General features: G+C 41.1%; 1 protein-coding gene across 40 annotated transcripts in view; it reads right to left on the minus strand.

Annotated features, from left to right (window-relative positions):
- MAP2 (microtubule associated protein 2) overlaps positions 1-16,750 on the minus strand; it is a 334,330-nt gene that overhangs the window by 24,570 nt on the left and 293,010 nt on the right. For 31 of the 40 annotated variants that reach the window (XM_083703182.1, XM_083703157.1, XM_083703180.1 and 28 more), the window contains 3 exons: positions 13,659-13,844; positions 12,523-12,676; positions 6,227-6,570 (listed from right to left, as the gene is read on the minus strand). In XM_083703182.1, the coding sequence (XP_083559308.1) occupies positions 6,227-6,570; positions 12,523-12,676; positions 13,659-13,844 (684 nt within the window). The remainder of the gene's footprint in view (positions 1-6,226; positions 6,571-12,522; positions 12,677-13,658; positions 13,845-16,750) is intronic. The other 9 variants (XM_083703179.1, XM_083703175.1, XM_083703177.1 and 6 more) reach the window with 1 other exon arrangement.

A 16,750-nucleotide genomic window follows, 5' to 3' on the forward strand; every position in this document is an offset into this window, starting at 1 on the left:
AGTGCATCTCCTGCACCTGCAACTAGAGCCAGAAGCAGTAGCAGCCATCGCCTGGGGGTTGGGGGAGTCCTGGCCTGTGAGGGGCTTAACATCAAGCTGCTTCAGCAACCTTTCTGGACCAATATTATTTCTTTGGGCACCTGCTGTGGCTCAGAGATTCAGCAGCACAGTGGTGACTGGAACATCTGAGGACTTGCAGGGAGGGGTGGAAGGTTCTAGCACCTTTGTTACCTCTGTGCTTCCTAAATCCGCCACTGGAGCCAGAATCTGTGAGGGTCAGGGGCTATAGCAGTTTCTCAGTGAGAGACAAACACCCGAATTTTTCAACTGCCAGTTCAAGGCCTGGAGTTTTCAGTTGCAGAGTGGCAGCTGGAGAACTAGGGAAGAGAAAACCTTTGTACGCTTTTGCTAATAACTAGTGCACTATGGTCTATCTCTTGCATTTTAATGATATTGCAAGCCACCCTGCACTTTATTCTTAGACCATATACTCCAATCCACAGTTAAGCCTTCAAAACATTCTACTATATAAAACCAATGCTGGGGGGTGGGGGGGAATGCAGTGTTTAAAGTTTTTTTTCCCTCCTGTGCTTCTTTCACTAGGTTACGTCCTTCCTGTGCTCATGACATCTTATGCAACTGGAGTTATGAGGCTGATTATATGCAATTTTCTGAAAGGTTTATGAAAATTCATGTATACCTCAGAGGCTACTATCCTCTGCATACGTGTGCATAACTTTCAATGATAATTCAGTCCCTAGGGGACCAATTCTGCCATCTTTCTTCACTCCAAATTCCCTTTGAAGTATATAGGACATGACACAGGCAGTGGAACTTTTAAGTTTAGTATGCACATAGAAAAAACCCATTAGATAGATAAAGACTGCAGCAATGCAGGCAAGGAAGTCTGGGCTGAACCCCCAGGCATAGACCCCAGTCATTATACAGATAGACTATATTTCTAAAGCTTCTGAAAAGATTTAGTTAATCACACTCAATTGGTTTCCTGAAGTCTGGTTTGACCAGGTAAAAGAGTAATCCCGTGGGAAGTGCCCAGTTCACATCTCACCTCAACTACAAAGCCACCTCTTGGGCTTTGCAATATGGGAATTATAAAACTGACCTCCTTAACAGAACTTGCAGGTCTTGGTGACAGTGTATTGTTAGCATCGTGTTTCTATGTGGTCTTTCCTTCAGGAAGCTCAATGGCATTAGGCTGTGAAAAGGTGCCTGGCCCAAGGTCAACTAGTGAGTTTTGTAGCTTCCTGAGGGCTTTGAACTTGGGCCTCCCAGCACTATTAACAACGACACCACCATGGCTCTTTGTGAAATGCTTTGGGCACTGATATGTGCCCAATAACTGCTAAGTATTATTATTGTTCATTTCAAATGACAGGTCCATTTCCATTCCACTCCAGCTGTAAACTGAAAGTTGCTCAGGGAGAGTAGGGTGGCTTCAAAGGTTAAGGTACTACAAGATTCTATGTTCAGTCTTCAACATCTGCCATTCAAAGGATCAGGGAGCAGGTGATGTGAAAGGCCTCTGCCTGACACTCTGGAGGATTTTGTCCTGGCCTTCGAACTGAACTGAACACCCTAGAGAACCAAAGCCAGGCTACACGAACCATAGACTGATACAAATCCATATATTCTAATCTCTTGCTTGAGGGACATCAATGGCAACTGAGTGTATCACTTGTACCAAATAAGTCCCTCACATATCCCAAGCCAAAGGAAACATCATGCTAAAAGACCAACTAGATGTTATGCTAAGATGACATCAGCAACCATCTCCCTACATGATACAGTGGTGCCTCGCAAGACGAAAATAATTCGTTCCGCGAGTCTCTTCGTCTAGCAGTTTTTTCGTCTTGCGAAGCACGGCCATTAGCGGTTTAGCGGATTAGCGCTATTAGCGGCTTAGCAAAGGGGGGGGGGAGGAAAAAAACTCGCAAGAACTCGCAAGACGTTTTCGTCTTGCGAAGCAAGCCCATAGGGAAATTCGTCTTGCGAAGCACCTCAAAAACGGAAAACTCTTTCGTCTAGCGAGTTTTTCGTCTTGCGAGGCATTCGTCTTGCGGGGCACCGCTGTATTCTGTCTTTCCCAAACTCCACTGCACATCATTGGCTGCTGCTGAGGAGTGGGAAACACAAAGCACTGTGATGTCAGGGTACAGCTAAGTTCCACAAGCCATTGTTATAGAGGAAGACAGTGCAGCTAAATGCACAGTTGCTGTTTTCAGCAGTAACTGCACGTCTTGATTCTTAAAAATCCAGGGTTCATTCTCACATTGGCAATCCTTTGAACACATTTTTGGCCACTTCTGAAAACCTGTGGATATGTGTTGTTGCTGTGATTAATATGAGAATCTGGGTCTGAGGAAGACCTGGTGTTGTAGCATCATCTTTGGCAGTGTCAGCTGCCTTGTAGCCAATTCTCTGTACTAATATGATAACGTTTGCAGATTGGCAGGCACTGGTGTCATTTACACTACCAGATGGAGAGATAGGCGATATCTTTTATAATAGGGAAAGTGTTCTTTTCGCCACACAAGTTTGTACAGCACAGTTTCTGCTACTGTCCTGTTAACATATGAAGGGCAATCCTCATAACAGATCCCCATAGTGGGATTTGTTATCTCTAGAGGTTTTGCTTAGCTCACAGATCTCTCAATGAAAATAAGCATATTCCACTGATGGGATACATTTTCTTCTTTGGAATTAGTAGTGCATTGAGACACATCTCTTCATTTCCATAACTAGGAGGGGTGGGAGGGAAATAAAGATAAAATAAGGCTTGGCACATGTTGCAAAAATTCCCAATTACATTCCTTGGGACATCTTGCAAATCATTCATGCCACCAGGTTGCTTCTGAATGCCCTTCCCTGCAGTGTTTTCTGTTCCTGACGGATAGCATGCTAAATTACTTCTGAAACGTATCAGACATGCCCAAGAGCAAGCAGCCTTAAAAGTTTGCCAAGAATTGAATATTTTTACCCAGCAACCCCTTAAGAAGGAAAACAGGCAATTCTCTCCTGTTTAAGATCACAAGATGTACAGCCTCCTTGGCTTTTAGCCCCATATAAAACCAATTAAAAACTTCTGGAGGCACAAATTGTAAGCTTGGCTGCAATGCCACAGTGTGAGGTACGATTCCCCAAGAAGACGAGGGAAAGTGCAAGATTCTCTTTGGTCTCTGCTGTCCCATTTTACTTGCTATGTACAAAGTCGCAATAGTCATGCTCAGCTGAATCACAGAGTGCGCCTTTTGCTGAGGTGTACGACTGCAGGATATTGGAGTAGGATCTGATTGGTTTTTGAATACAACATTATCTGCATGAAGATAGCTAGGATGTCAGAGTGACGAGGGCAATGCCAACTGTCCTAGGGCATGGGATTTTAATGCTGAGGACCATTCAAACAGGCAATCGTCAACTCACTCTCTCAAGTGATGCACAATCCAGCAAGAGGTAAACCATGTGATTTGGATGGTAATATAGTCTGGCTCTGAGCAAGGAGATATTTCCTACTATGTAACAGTGGCAGCTTAGAAATTGTCTCTCTCTTTCCCATTATGTGAGTTACAGCCAGCCAATGTAAGCAGGATTCCCTTCCAGGGGATAAAGGGAACTTAAAGCAACCTACTGTTACGGATTTATATGCCACTATACCTAAGTACATCTGCCTGTTTTGTCACAAAGCACAATGTGAAAAATGCTCCCATCAAGTTCTGTTAGAGAGGATCATTATCATAAAGTTTGAAATCTCATCTTCAGGTGGTATCTTCCGCTTGTTAAAAAAATGTGGCAGAAGTGGTTGGGTGGGTAAAGACATGATTTTAAATGGATTTGTTAGCTGATGAGTTTCTAATGAGACCTTTACAACTCTGTATTTCTACTTTGATTTATTTAACATTCAGACACCTCCTGCTGCTCTCTGTGTAAGCACCTCCAGAGCATGGTGCTGTCACAATGCGACTCTGCTCCCCAGGACAGCTGCAAGCCAAGGATGGACTCTCAGCTACTAGGTTAACAGATGCCTCTGGTAAAAGGAGAAAATCTATCTCCAAATGACAATTTAGGGCCGGATATCTATACCCTTTCAGTAATTTTCCTGCCATACTTGCTTATGTTCAGGGTTTTCCGCTCCTTCCTCCTCCTGGAGTTATTACACTAAGCATGGCAATTTAAGCTCAGGTTATGAAACTCCAGCTGCCTTCTATTTGTTTCCATAAACTGACTTGCATAAAGCAGACTGTAGAAAGCAGTTCATCCCAACAGCTACAAGAACCCCAGCCAGAAATGATATAGGAGAAGTAAAACTGAGGTATTGCTACTACATCCTTCTGGGTTGGACTTACTTTCTAGAAAAGAGATGACAGAGGTTCAAGTCTTCCCGGAAATAAAATGGTGTGGCCTTGAAGGCTTCCCCTCTAACCTGTAGTTACTCAATGCCAACGTGGAAGATGCACTCTGTACTGAACCATGTATAGAGGACCTCAGTGAGAACTAGGCTATGGTGTCATGGGCACCCTGCTAATGGTGAGAGGAGACTTAGGGTGTGTCTACTTTCTATTTGTCCCAGGCCTAGAAAGCATGGGGCTGAGTGGTTTTGCCTTTGCTGCACCACTTTCCCCTGTAAAACCTGCTCTTTAATGCTTAATTGGTGAGAATACTTGGGGGAGCCAGTTGTCATGACGCCAGAGCTTTTAGACACAGGGAAAACTCTCTCAGAATCATCATATCCTCACACACTTCTCTTTGGCCTTCCCCTGCACATTCAAGCACTATGCACGCTCCTTTGTTGCTGGGGTTGTTTCTTGGCAGTATGAGGGAAGGATAGACATCCCACACCCAGGGCAATTTTGGAGGCTTGTTCCACCCTTCTGCCACTTTTTCTACAAGAATACAAGGTCTCTATTATTGGAAGAATCTACTTTCCAGCCCTCCACATTTAGGTGTTTAGAATCCCCACACATGAACATCCCACTATTCCTGTTCCATGAGGCTCACACAGTGGTAGTAACAAGCAGAACCCCTTTGAAGCAGGCAAGTCCAGGCAAAGTCTACCCAAAGCAGTCAGGAGCCTGAGCTATTGATCATGCTACATCTGTAGAGAGCTGCGGCTTCATGTAGGCTAGCAAGAGCCAAGTTGGCTCTACTTCCTTGTGGAAGTGCCTATGCTGACTTAAAAGGCTTTGTCGATCTTGTAGTCACTGATTTGTATGCTGCGGAGCAGACGTGGATACTACTCAGGACTCAGCTTTCCCACTTTCCTCAGACTTGGAGGGTTATAGCCTCAAGCTGGGAAGGGTCAGATTGTACCTCCATTCCCCTTTTCGTACCTTACACAGAGTAGTATGAGGGGCCAGATGCAGGGATCATGACACATTTTACAAATAGATAAACAGATATTGCTACCATATAGAACCACATGCAAGTTTCATGGAGAAGCACAGTGATCTGGAATGGATCCTGGCTAATCCTGCCCATTCTGTCACCTTTCCTTCAATGCAAATCATTTTCAGCAACTGTGTTTTCACACAGTATTAAAACACAAAATACTAAAACATAAAAGTTTGCTCTAATAAAGAATGCAATTTACCTATTGAGCAATCCTAATCATTTTTACTTGAGAGTTCCCACAGTTTGCAGTGGACCTTACTCACTAGTAAGTATGTATGTTTAGGATTGGTTTCTGAATTATTGGGGTGCACTGCACTTTACAACTGCAGTATTTGAAGGAACTGACCTATCCACATTTCATTAAAATAATATTATATTATTGAACATTTATTTGCTTTCCTTGACTGGGCTTTCTAAGGCTCTGTTTTGTAAATACACCAGGTAGCTGCTCCTCTTATCTGGCCCTTGCCTTAATACAAAAATATTCTGATGGCATGTAACAAATATATATAACAAACATTTTTTCATTCAGAAGCACTTCAATGATATAAAAAAGATAAAATTATAGTTTTGAAAATATGTTTGTTCAGTCCACAAAAGCAGCAGTAGTACATTTGATAAAAACATACCCCCCTCTCCAAAAAAGCCCTAACCTAAAAAGGCTTTGTTAAAATCCCAGAACTGACAAGTTTCCATCCCTCTTGGTAAGGAGATTTGTATCTACCTTCTCCACTCCAGGCCTTTACTCCTCTGAGACCCTGCATTCTGCTTCCAGTGATAATGCCTTAAACATTGGCTGTTATTGGAACAGAAGCCTTACCTGTCCCCCTTTAGGCTGATATCTGATGTTCTCTGTTGACCCAATTTTGGACCTGACATTCTTGAGATCAGGGAGAGGCTGGTTAATGAGCCGTAGTTGCTTCGGGGTAGCTGGAGATTTTGGAGGTGTGCGTATAATGGCAACTTTCTTCTCAGTGGACACCAGAATACCAGATTTGGGAGTACCTGGTGTATGGGGGGTTCTGGGGTAGCTGGGGGTCCCAGGAGTGCCCGGGGTACGGGAGGAATAGCTAGGTGGTGTCCCAGGAGTTATGGCGGTGGAACCCGGTGTAGTTGGGGTTGATGTGCCACTCTTTCCTGTCCGGCTTCGAATAGGCTCTGATCCTGTATTGGGGAAAAATTAAACCATGTTGCTGATATTTTCATGGAGCAGAGGACATCTATCTTATATTTCATGAGGACACCTTGCAGATTATTCACTCTGCCGTGTTTCTGAAGGTCATAAAGAAACGTGAGAATGAGCAATAACTTGCTAAATGAGAGCACTATGATATTCAAATCAGTTAATGTTCAAAGAAGGTAATTTAAAACCAACAAGGTTAGAGATACTAAAATAATTATTGCATGGTTCGTAGATCACAGGCTTATGGAGAAATCTATTATAAAAGAATACATGTATTACTGCTGACCTGAACATTTTGCAGACATATGGTACCATCCTGTGTGGGACTGCATCACCCCTGCTTCCCCATTTTTCCTAGCTTGCTTTACCTGCCTGCCTGCCTGCTTACCTACCCATCTATGGGTTTTGAATGTTTGTGTCATTTGTACTGATACTGTTTTAGTGATTTAGTTGTATTTGTATATTCTGGCCGGTAAATTCTACTGAATTCCCTCATTTTTTGTATTATTATTTAATATCATACAGATACAGTGGTACCTTGGTTCTCAAACGCCTTGGTACTAAAACAACTTGGAACCGAAAGACCGCAAACCTGGAAGTAAGTCTTCAGGTTTGAAAACTTTTCTTGGAAGCTGAACGTGCTCTCTTTGACTGTTACAATTCCGTTTTAAGTGCCACACTTCCGTTTTGAGTGTTAAGCTGAGATCTGTCTGTTTTCACTATTTATTTTGTGTTTTTGTTTTTGCGGCTCTTTTTTGTTTTGTTTTTGTGACTGTATGGAACCCAGTTCAGCTGCTGATTGATTGATATTGATTGATTATGTGACTGCAGTACATTGTTTATTGCTTTCATTTTATGGATTAATGGTCTCATTAGATAGTAAAATTCATGTAAAATTGCTGTTTTGGGGGGGTTTTTTAACGGATTAATCCATTTTGCATTATTTTCTATGGGAAAGCTTGCCTTGGTTTTGGAGTGCTTTGGTTTTGGAACGGACTTCCGGAATGCATTAAGTTTGAGATCACCTTACCTCACATGTGCCTACTCAACCACTTTGATCAATGAAATTTGCACGACTACAGGTGCCACATAGTACTTGTTCAGCATCTGTAAGACCTCAATCATTTAGTGCAGCAGCACCTGCACTTTGGAACTCCCTGCCTATTGAGATCAAGCAGACGCCTTCACTGTACTATTTTGAGACATATTCAAAACATTATTGCACAAACAAGCCCACCCAGGTTATTAGAAAGGGCTCACCCATGCTTCTACTTATCCAAGTGGTTTTCTCCTTGTCCCGCTCCTTCCCCAGGGAAAACCTGCTCTTTAGTGATAAATCGGAATAAACAACAATCTGGGGCGGAAACCTTCAGATTTCCCCTGCATAAAGCAGAGGTTGTGTGGATAAGCCCATAGTTGAGGTAATTTTAACCTGTTTTAGTATTTTAGTATTTTAACACTTCTATGTTTTAAAGTGTGGTTATAATTTTTTCTTGATTTTATGGTTTTATCTTTTTTTGTAACCCACTTTGAGGTTTTTTTACAATTAAGTGGTGTATAAATTTTATGAAATAACTAAATAATATATTAATATATTTTTAAAGACTATCTACCTCTCTATCTCTTGCGAATTCAACAAGAATGTGGCCTAAGTAGATCTTAAACTCCTTACAAGGTTAACTTAATATCCTCAAAGGAATATAAATAAGAACCTAACTTCTTCTCAGAGTAGAGTCACTGAAATTAATTTGTTAGTCATAGCCATTCATTTCTATGGGTCTACTCTGACTAAAACTTGGTTGAAAATAAAGGATGTTTCCCCACTCTTCACTACTAAATAATCATTATACACGCACTAGTATTTACAAGGTTTCTAACAGCAGGACTGAACATTTTCTTGCGTCTTATTCTTACACCAATACACTACAAACACGCTCCAACTTTCAGTAAACAATTGTCTAATCTCCCTCCTTTTAATTATCTTAGTTAATTTAACCATATTTACTAACTCCCATGTCCTCATAATTCACTTGTCCAATGTGGGCATTCATTGTTGCTTTTCCAGGTTAAAATAAATTCTCTTATATGTATTATATTTGGTTGATGGGTGGCCTAGAAATGGAAATTAACAGGATGCTTTATCTGACTTACCAAAATCTGCTAGTAATGTAAAACACAAAAATAATCTGCTGTGGGGGAAACGGAGGAAGCTATCAAAGCAATAAAACAGAGATGAAGAATTCTAGATTTTTTTTGGGGGGGGGGACTTGAGCTCCCATCAACCCCAGGCAGAGGAGCCAATGGTACAGGATGATGGGAGTAGTAGTTGGGCAATAGGTTATTCATCCTTGATACGAGATTGCTTGGATGGCAGTATGTAAGATATCCCTGCTTATGTACAAGCAGTACTTTGATTCCTGTGCCGCAGCAAGGTTTGTAGGTCTGCGTATTTTTCAATGAATCTTCACTTTAGTTAATGAGAGTAAATAGCACAGAAAAGGAAAAGGAATGTTTTTCTAAAGCTCCTTTGCTTAAGGCAACTGAACAACTTTACCAAAATGGATCTGTTTTAAAACATGTTGACCATAACTCTCTTATGAGAGCAGAAATGCAAGTGAGTAAAATAATGCCAATGTCATTTTAGCATGTATTTAGCAAGAGGCTAAGGGACGCGGGTGGCACTGTGGGTTAAACCACAGAGCCTAGGGCTTGCCGATCAGAAGGTCGGCAGTTCAAATCCCCGTAAAGGGGTGAGCTCCCGTTGCTCGGTCCCTGCTCCTGCCAACCTAGCAGTTTGAAAGCATGAAGTGCAAGTAGATAAATAGCGGGAAGGAAAACAGTGTTTCCATGTGCTGCTCTGGTTTGCCAGAAGCGGCTTAGTCATGCTGGCCACGTGACCCGGAAGCTGAACACCAGCTCCCTTGGCCAATAAAGCGAGATGAGCGCTGCTACCCCAGAGTCAACTGCGACTGGACCTAATTGTCAGGGGTCCCTTTACCTTTAAGAAGAGGCTGCAAATTCAGTTACTCCAAGCTATGCAGCTCAATTCAGTGCATGTTTCCTAAAAAGCAAGTCCCACTTTGTGAAATGGAACTTCCAAGTCATTATTAACACTTAACAGGTATATCGTTGTACACCTGCAATCCCAAGAACATTCACCAGGAATAAACTAATGGCATTTACTTATTCAGATTTTCGCCTACTTCACCCTATGTTACCTCCTTAACTCACTTTATTCTCACAGCAATACAGAAAACCAATCTAGCATCTATTTCCAGGTCCATACACTATGGAGCAGTTGGAGCAACAGGGGTCTCCCCCCCCCCCAACAGTTTATGTAGCTTTCCCTGACGGAATGCACACATGCAGATGGAGACTACGCCTGCGTGGAAACTTCCTCTGCTCACCCCCTTTCAATCTGCTTCTGGTTCTGGGACACAGTAGTGCAGGAGAGGGTGAAGCACCCTGACCTGCCTCTTCCTCCTCTTCTCCCAACCCATCCTGTGCTCTACCCTCCAGTGCTGAAGCATCCCCTGCCTCTGATTCTTGCCTTCTGACTGGTACAGGTCCTCACAAGCCACTGCCTTCCAATCCCAAGTCAGACTCCAGCCCCCATTTTCCCGTGCATACTCGCCAGCGTCCTGCCAGTCCCTGACATGATGAAAGGGATGGGATGGTGGATAGGTTGTAGGTGGTTCAGTATTAAGCTAAGGGGCATTCTGTTACATTACAAGAGCCAGAATCTAGCACCAAAAGGGTTTTGGAATTAATTCAAGAGTTTGGTCAAGTGGCAGGATTTAAACTAAACAAATCTAAGACTAAGGTATTAGAGAAAAATTTAACAGTTGGGGAGAAGGAGAGGTTTCAGAATGAAACAGGTTTAATTGTGGTTAAGAGTGTGGGGATTAATATGACAGCTAAAAATATGAACTTATTTAAAGATAATTATGAGAAATGTTGGAATCAAGTGAAAAAGGATCTAGAAATTTGGTCAAATTTGAAGCTTTCCTTGTTGGGTCGAATCGCAGCTATCAAAATGAATGTATTGCCTAGAATGTTATTTTTGTTCCAAACATTGCAAATTGTTGACAAGATGGAGTGTTTTAAGAGATGGCAGCAAGATATCTCCAAATTCATCTGGCAGGGCAAAAAACCCAGAATAAAATTTAAGATTTTAACTGATGCAAAAGAAACTTTATTATGAATCAGCAGCTTTCTGCTGGTTGAAGGACTGGCTGCTTCTTGAGAACACAGACATTTTAGATTTGGAAGGTTTTAATAAACTTTTTGGGTGGCATGCATATCTGTGGTATGACAAGGTTAAGGTTCATAAAGGTTTTAAAAACCATATTGTCAGGAAAGCATTGTATAATGTTTGGATTAAATATAAAGATTTGTTGGAGAACAAAACTCCAAGGTGGCTGTCACCAATGGAGGCAAAGGCATTGAAAAAACTTAACATGGAGTCTAAATGGCCAAAATATTGTGAAATCCTAGAACAGGAGGGTGACAAGTGGAAATTGCAGAGTTTTGAGAATCTAAAAGATAAAGTGCGAGATTGGCTTCACTATTATCAAATAATGGAGGTTTACAAGCAGGATAGGAAAATTGGTTTCCAGGTGGAGAAGTCAAAATTGGAAACAGAATTGCTAGAATCCAATACTAAGAATTTGTCAAAAATGTATAACTTGCTGTTGAAATGGAATACGCAAGATGAAATGGTTAAATCAGCTATGATTAAGTGGGCGCAAGATATTGGTCATAACATCATGTTTGCGGACTGGGAAAGGTTGTGGACCACCGGTATGAAATTTACGGCATGTAATGCCTTGAGAGAGAATATTATGAAAATGATATATAGGTGGTACATGACCCCAGTCAAGCTTGCAAAAATTTACCACTTACCAGATAATAGATGTTGGAAATGTAAAGAAAATGAAGGTACATTCTTTCACCTCTGGTGGACATGCCCAAGGATCAGGGCTTTCTGGGAAATGATATATAATGAAATGAAAAAGGTATTTAAGTATACCTTCTTGAAGAAACCAGAGGCCTTTCTCCTGGGTATGGTTAGCCATGTGGTGTTAAAGAAGGATAGAACTTTGTTTTTGTATGCCACAACAGCAGCAAGGATCCTTATTGCAAAGTATTGGAAGACACCAGATCTACCCACTTTGGAAGAATGGCAGATGAAAATGACAGACTATATGGGACTGGCGGAGATGACGGGCAGAATCCGTGACCAGGAGAAGGAGACAGTGGAAGAAGATTGGAAGAAATTTAAAGACTATCTTAATAAATACTATAAGATTAATGAATGCTAGATAGACAGGGGTTTAAAAATAATGTGGTTTTCAGAGACCTTGACTAAGAAAAGGAATGGAATTAGTAAAAAACTCCTGGGAAATAAGGGAATGGATTTGCTGATTGGATAATGAAATTAGAATACAAAACGGGGAGGTATGAGGAAGTCGGGGAAAATAGGTTGAGAAAATAAGATTTGAAATTATACCTGTTGTTTTGTCTTTGTTTGTTGGTTTTGTTTTTATTGTTGTTGTCTGTATTGGTATTTGTATGTTTGTATTGGAAATTTTAAATAAATATCATTAAAAAAAAAAGCTAAGGGGCATTCTGGGGTGTTGGTGTAAATGAGTGGAGAGAATGTTCATAAGAAATGTTGTGTGTTAGGGAAACCAGGATGCTGAGCAAGAGCTTCGGGGTAAGAGTAGAGGGGGATATGAGAGTGTGTAAATTGTATGTACAAAACTCTGGCGACCAGCATACATTTTTTCTGTTGCAATTTGTAAATAGTATAAGAGGGTGTATTATACTGTATCATTTTGATATGCACAGAGACCTCAAGAGATTCACACAAAGTGCACCTGCAGGCTAAAGAAAATATGGAGGGGGAGTTAGAGGGTACAGAAACCTACTAGTGGTCCGTCGCATTGATGAAGAGATGGTGCTGTTCAGGGAGAAAGAATTTTCATCTCGTTCTCTGTCTCCTGACAGGCCCCTCCGGGTGGGTAGAATAGAGGAAGGTCTTGGTAAAGAGGAACGCTTTTCTGGACTCTTGGTTACACCGTCCTAGGAGAAACAATAGAAATTGGGGTTTTTTACTTTTAATTTTTTAAAAAACGGGTAAAATGCAGTTGTTGTGATGACATTTAATTTTCCAGCAGTTTCTCCCCAGCAAGAGCTTCAAACTATGTCAAGGTAAGGAAGATCAGATCAAGCCTAGACAGATTAACTTCCAGCCCCCATGCACCTAGAGGTGAGATTATTACCTCCAGAGGGGATCCAACATGGATTTAACTTTGCTTACAGCATACCAAAGTGAGATGATACAGGCAAAACTGAGTAATTTGGCAGGCTGGGGTAGGGGAGCATAGCTGATTTTAGTTTGGCTATGAGTACACTAGTATCAGTCTCAAGTCTGCAGCGAAAAGTCAAAAGGACACCCCCACCTGTAATATTTAGGCCTCATCCTATTGTAGTCTTATGGCAAAAAGCTTATTAGGTTTGTGAACTTTGGTTTGAACCAACTAACAGTTTTAAGAGTGGTTAAAGTGGTATGACAGAGACATCACTGCCTTTTTGCGTGCATGCATTTCTTTGGCAACAGTTGCCCTTAATCAAACGGTGCTTGCGTGTTTTTGAGAAAAAAATGTTTTAAAATGTTTTAAAGTTTGCAAAACTTGCTTACCCAAGGCAATAATAACTGAACACACTACCTCCAGCACTGAAAAGTATAATGTTTCTCCAGTCTAAATTGGATTTATAATGGATGGATTCCTAGGGTTTTAATCAAACCCTGGGAAGGGAAGCATTCCAGTTCAGGATAGGAGCTAATTATGGGTCCTGTAATAAGAAAGGCAATATCTGACAGTGTTTTTTCTTGAATTCAACAGGGGGAAGTTTGTTCACTCCTGCTCTACAGCTCTTTTGTCAGTGTGAACTATTTGTGTTCAGGAGAAGGGCAAGGGGAAGAGAGTGTAAACAAACAGATCAGAATCCACCTCTGGCCCTTTCTTTGCTATCACTGACTACATTTACTCTGCTGCCTTACCTGAGCATCTGTTTTTGAATATGGCAAGCAGTCTCTTGGGCCTGCGGAAGAGGGCCTGGCAAAATAATTGTCTGCATCAAGCAAAGCTTTTTTAGTAGAAGTTAATGAGCAAGCTGAGCTGGGTCTTGGAGGAAGCAATGACTTTGCTCTAACCTTTGAGGCAGGAATCTTTGACAAAGAAGACGTCTAGTCATGAGAAAACAAACAGAAGGAACACAACGTGAACATGGACAATGGTGTAAACAGAAAATGCATGCAATATGGAAAACAAACTGCAAAACAAAACTTCTTTTTAAAAAATCACCATGTGTGCATATCCTAAGGTACACATGTATAAATGAGGCTGTTTTATTGCTTTTTTATTGCAAAGTAATGTGAATAAAGAGATTGGGAATATTTTTCAGATTTCAAACATGATCTTTTACTGTTGTTCATAATATATGGTCAGGCCACTGGTTCATCTAAGGCTGTCCACTTTGCCGGGCAGTGGCTTTCCATGGCTTAGGATGGGATTATCTCAGCTCCGCTATCTGAGAGATCTCCAAGTGTCCTGATTTTCCAGGGACAGTCCTGGAATTACAAAAGCCACCCAAGCTTCTGATTTGATCTCAGAATGTCCCTATTTTCCCTGCTAGAGCCTGAGCCAGCGCTTAATCTGAGCAATGGTGATGGTGGTGGCAGAGAGGAAGCATCCCGTGGCCCCTCCTGAAAAGCAGGTGAGGAGGAGAAGAGGCTGCAGCCGCCAAGGCCCAGCCTCAGGTGACATGCCGGCTCTGGGGGGCAGACTGAGGGCAGGGCTGCCCAGGGCAGGAAGAAAAAGGAAGCAGAGCAGAGTGCAAGGAGTCTTGATATGGGGGATCAAGGAGGGTCACTTGGGGGAGAGTGAGAACTGCCCCTATTTTCATCTGAGGAATGTTGGAGGGTATGTAAGAAGAGTCTGTACCAAAGGCTGAAGTTGGGCATTCAAAGCAAATGCTCCACCTACTGGGCCACAGTCTTCCTCCAGGCCCAGGCTGATAAAAAACTTTATTACTAATGATTGTAACATTTAGTATCAAGTTATTGTTATCTTCAGGATGCCCAAATTGCTAGAAGCTGCATCAGAAGTACGTGTGTGTGTGTGTGTGTGTGTGTGTGTGTTTGTTTGTTTTTTAAATATGGACAAGACGTGACAACCTAACATACAAACCACTTTGGGTGTGGACACTGATTTTTAATATGTAAAAATGTAAATAAATGAAGTGTTTCTGCTTTTTAGTGCCAAAATGGATTAAATTTCATATTTTCTAGTTTAACTCAATTATGCTTTAGGCCTACTAAATAAAAGCTGATAAAATTTGAAAGAACTCCCTTGCCGCGGATGAAATGCTGATTAATTTTTTAAAACTTTTCGATTTTCCTGTCAAAATTCCTACTAGGTATTATTTTCTTTATGTCAATGACAGAACACTTCTGTTGGTAGAAATCTGAAGATATTGGACAATGACGATGACAGAATTTGAGAATGTAAATGCAAAAACTGAAAATGTATACACATCTACAGATGAAATGACAAATACTAAAGACCAAGTCTTAAAGAAACAACAGCAGCAAAACTGTTATCCACCACCAGAGTCATCAAGTAGAATCCCATTTCAGTTTTATGTATCTATATCTATATATAGACACCACTTTAAACATGCTGTGTTTTTGCAAATGCAAAATGCAGGTACAGCTCATTTCCTCATTGCTGCAAAGGAGATTCCAACTAAACATAAGGAAGAACCTTCTGAAGGCAAGAACTGTTTGACAGTGGAACGGACTCTCTCAGAAGGTTGTGGACTCTCCTTCCTTGGAGGTTTTTAAGCAGAGGTTGGATGGTCATCTGTCAGGGATGTTTTAGCTGAGATTCCTGCATTGCAATGGGTTGGACTAGTTGAACCTTCCAACTCTATGATTCTATAGAAAGCCATATGATGTTTTCTGACCTGTTCGGGGAAGTTTTTAATGTGTGAAATCTTAGTGTATTTTTTGTCTTTGTGGAAGCCGCCCAGAGTGGCTGGGGAAACCCAGCCAGATGGGCGGGGTACAAATAATAAATTATTATTATTATTATTATTATTATTATTATTATTATTATTATTATTATGAAGTGGCTTTGTTAAGCCTTAATAGCTAAGAGCGAAAGATGGGGCCTGCCCTCCACGACTTGATCCCCTTTCGGAGCAATTTAAGGCAAAGAGACTTTGTCCCCCTTTAGAGCCATGTAAGGCACCGCAACTTTTGGCGGCAATTCTGTACATTAATTATATGTTAATTATGCATTGTTAATTGGTACCTTGGCAGTCTCTGTGGTCCAAAAGCCCAATAATTTGTTTCAACATGACTGAACATGAGCATAATTTAATATGTTCTAGAAAGTTGTGACCTTTAAATAAGGTGTCCAAAGTTTAGTTAAACACACACACACACACACGACCAAACCTTTAAAGGGGGCAGAGCAGCCATGTTTCTTTATTCACAGGTCTGTCCTATTTACACACAAGGGAGAAATGGTGAGGTGGGCCTAATTTTTCTAACTAAAGGAGCATGTAGGACGGTCTGAATGTTGTCTCTTCTGTCATCAGGTTTTTTAAATAAAACTTTGGGGACTCAGGGGAATTATATATATATATTACTACTGAGATACTCGCGCACCTCAAAATAGAAGGGGTGACAACTACAGGTGATATCCAAGTAACTCATGCTCAGAGTAAACCCATTAAAATCAATAAACTTAAGTCAGTTGATTTCAATGGATACATTCTGAGTGTGACTAATGTTAGCTAACACCTCTATTTTTGGACAATGAATTGCAAAGTGTATATTTTCTTTTAACAATTCAGCAAAATGACACAAGCGAGAACTTTCATTAACATTGCTCCATTGAGTCATCAATTTATCATAAATCTGGCTCTGGCTCTAAGCATTTAACAATATTGATTCTTAATGGAGTTCAGAAACTTTAAAACAACATATATAGGTACTTGTTAATTAGCAGCCTACATCCCATTTTCCAGTTGATTTTCATTGTGCAGAGAGATAAACATGTGAAGGGGGCGGGGCGACAACTG

This window comes from Podarcis gaigeae, assembly GCF_964106915.1.
Source record: "Podarcis gaigeae genome assembly, chromosome: 1".
Classification (NCBI taxonomy): Eukaryota; Metazoa; Chordata; class Lepidosauria; order Squamata; family Lacertidae; genus Podarcis; species Podarcis gaigeae.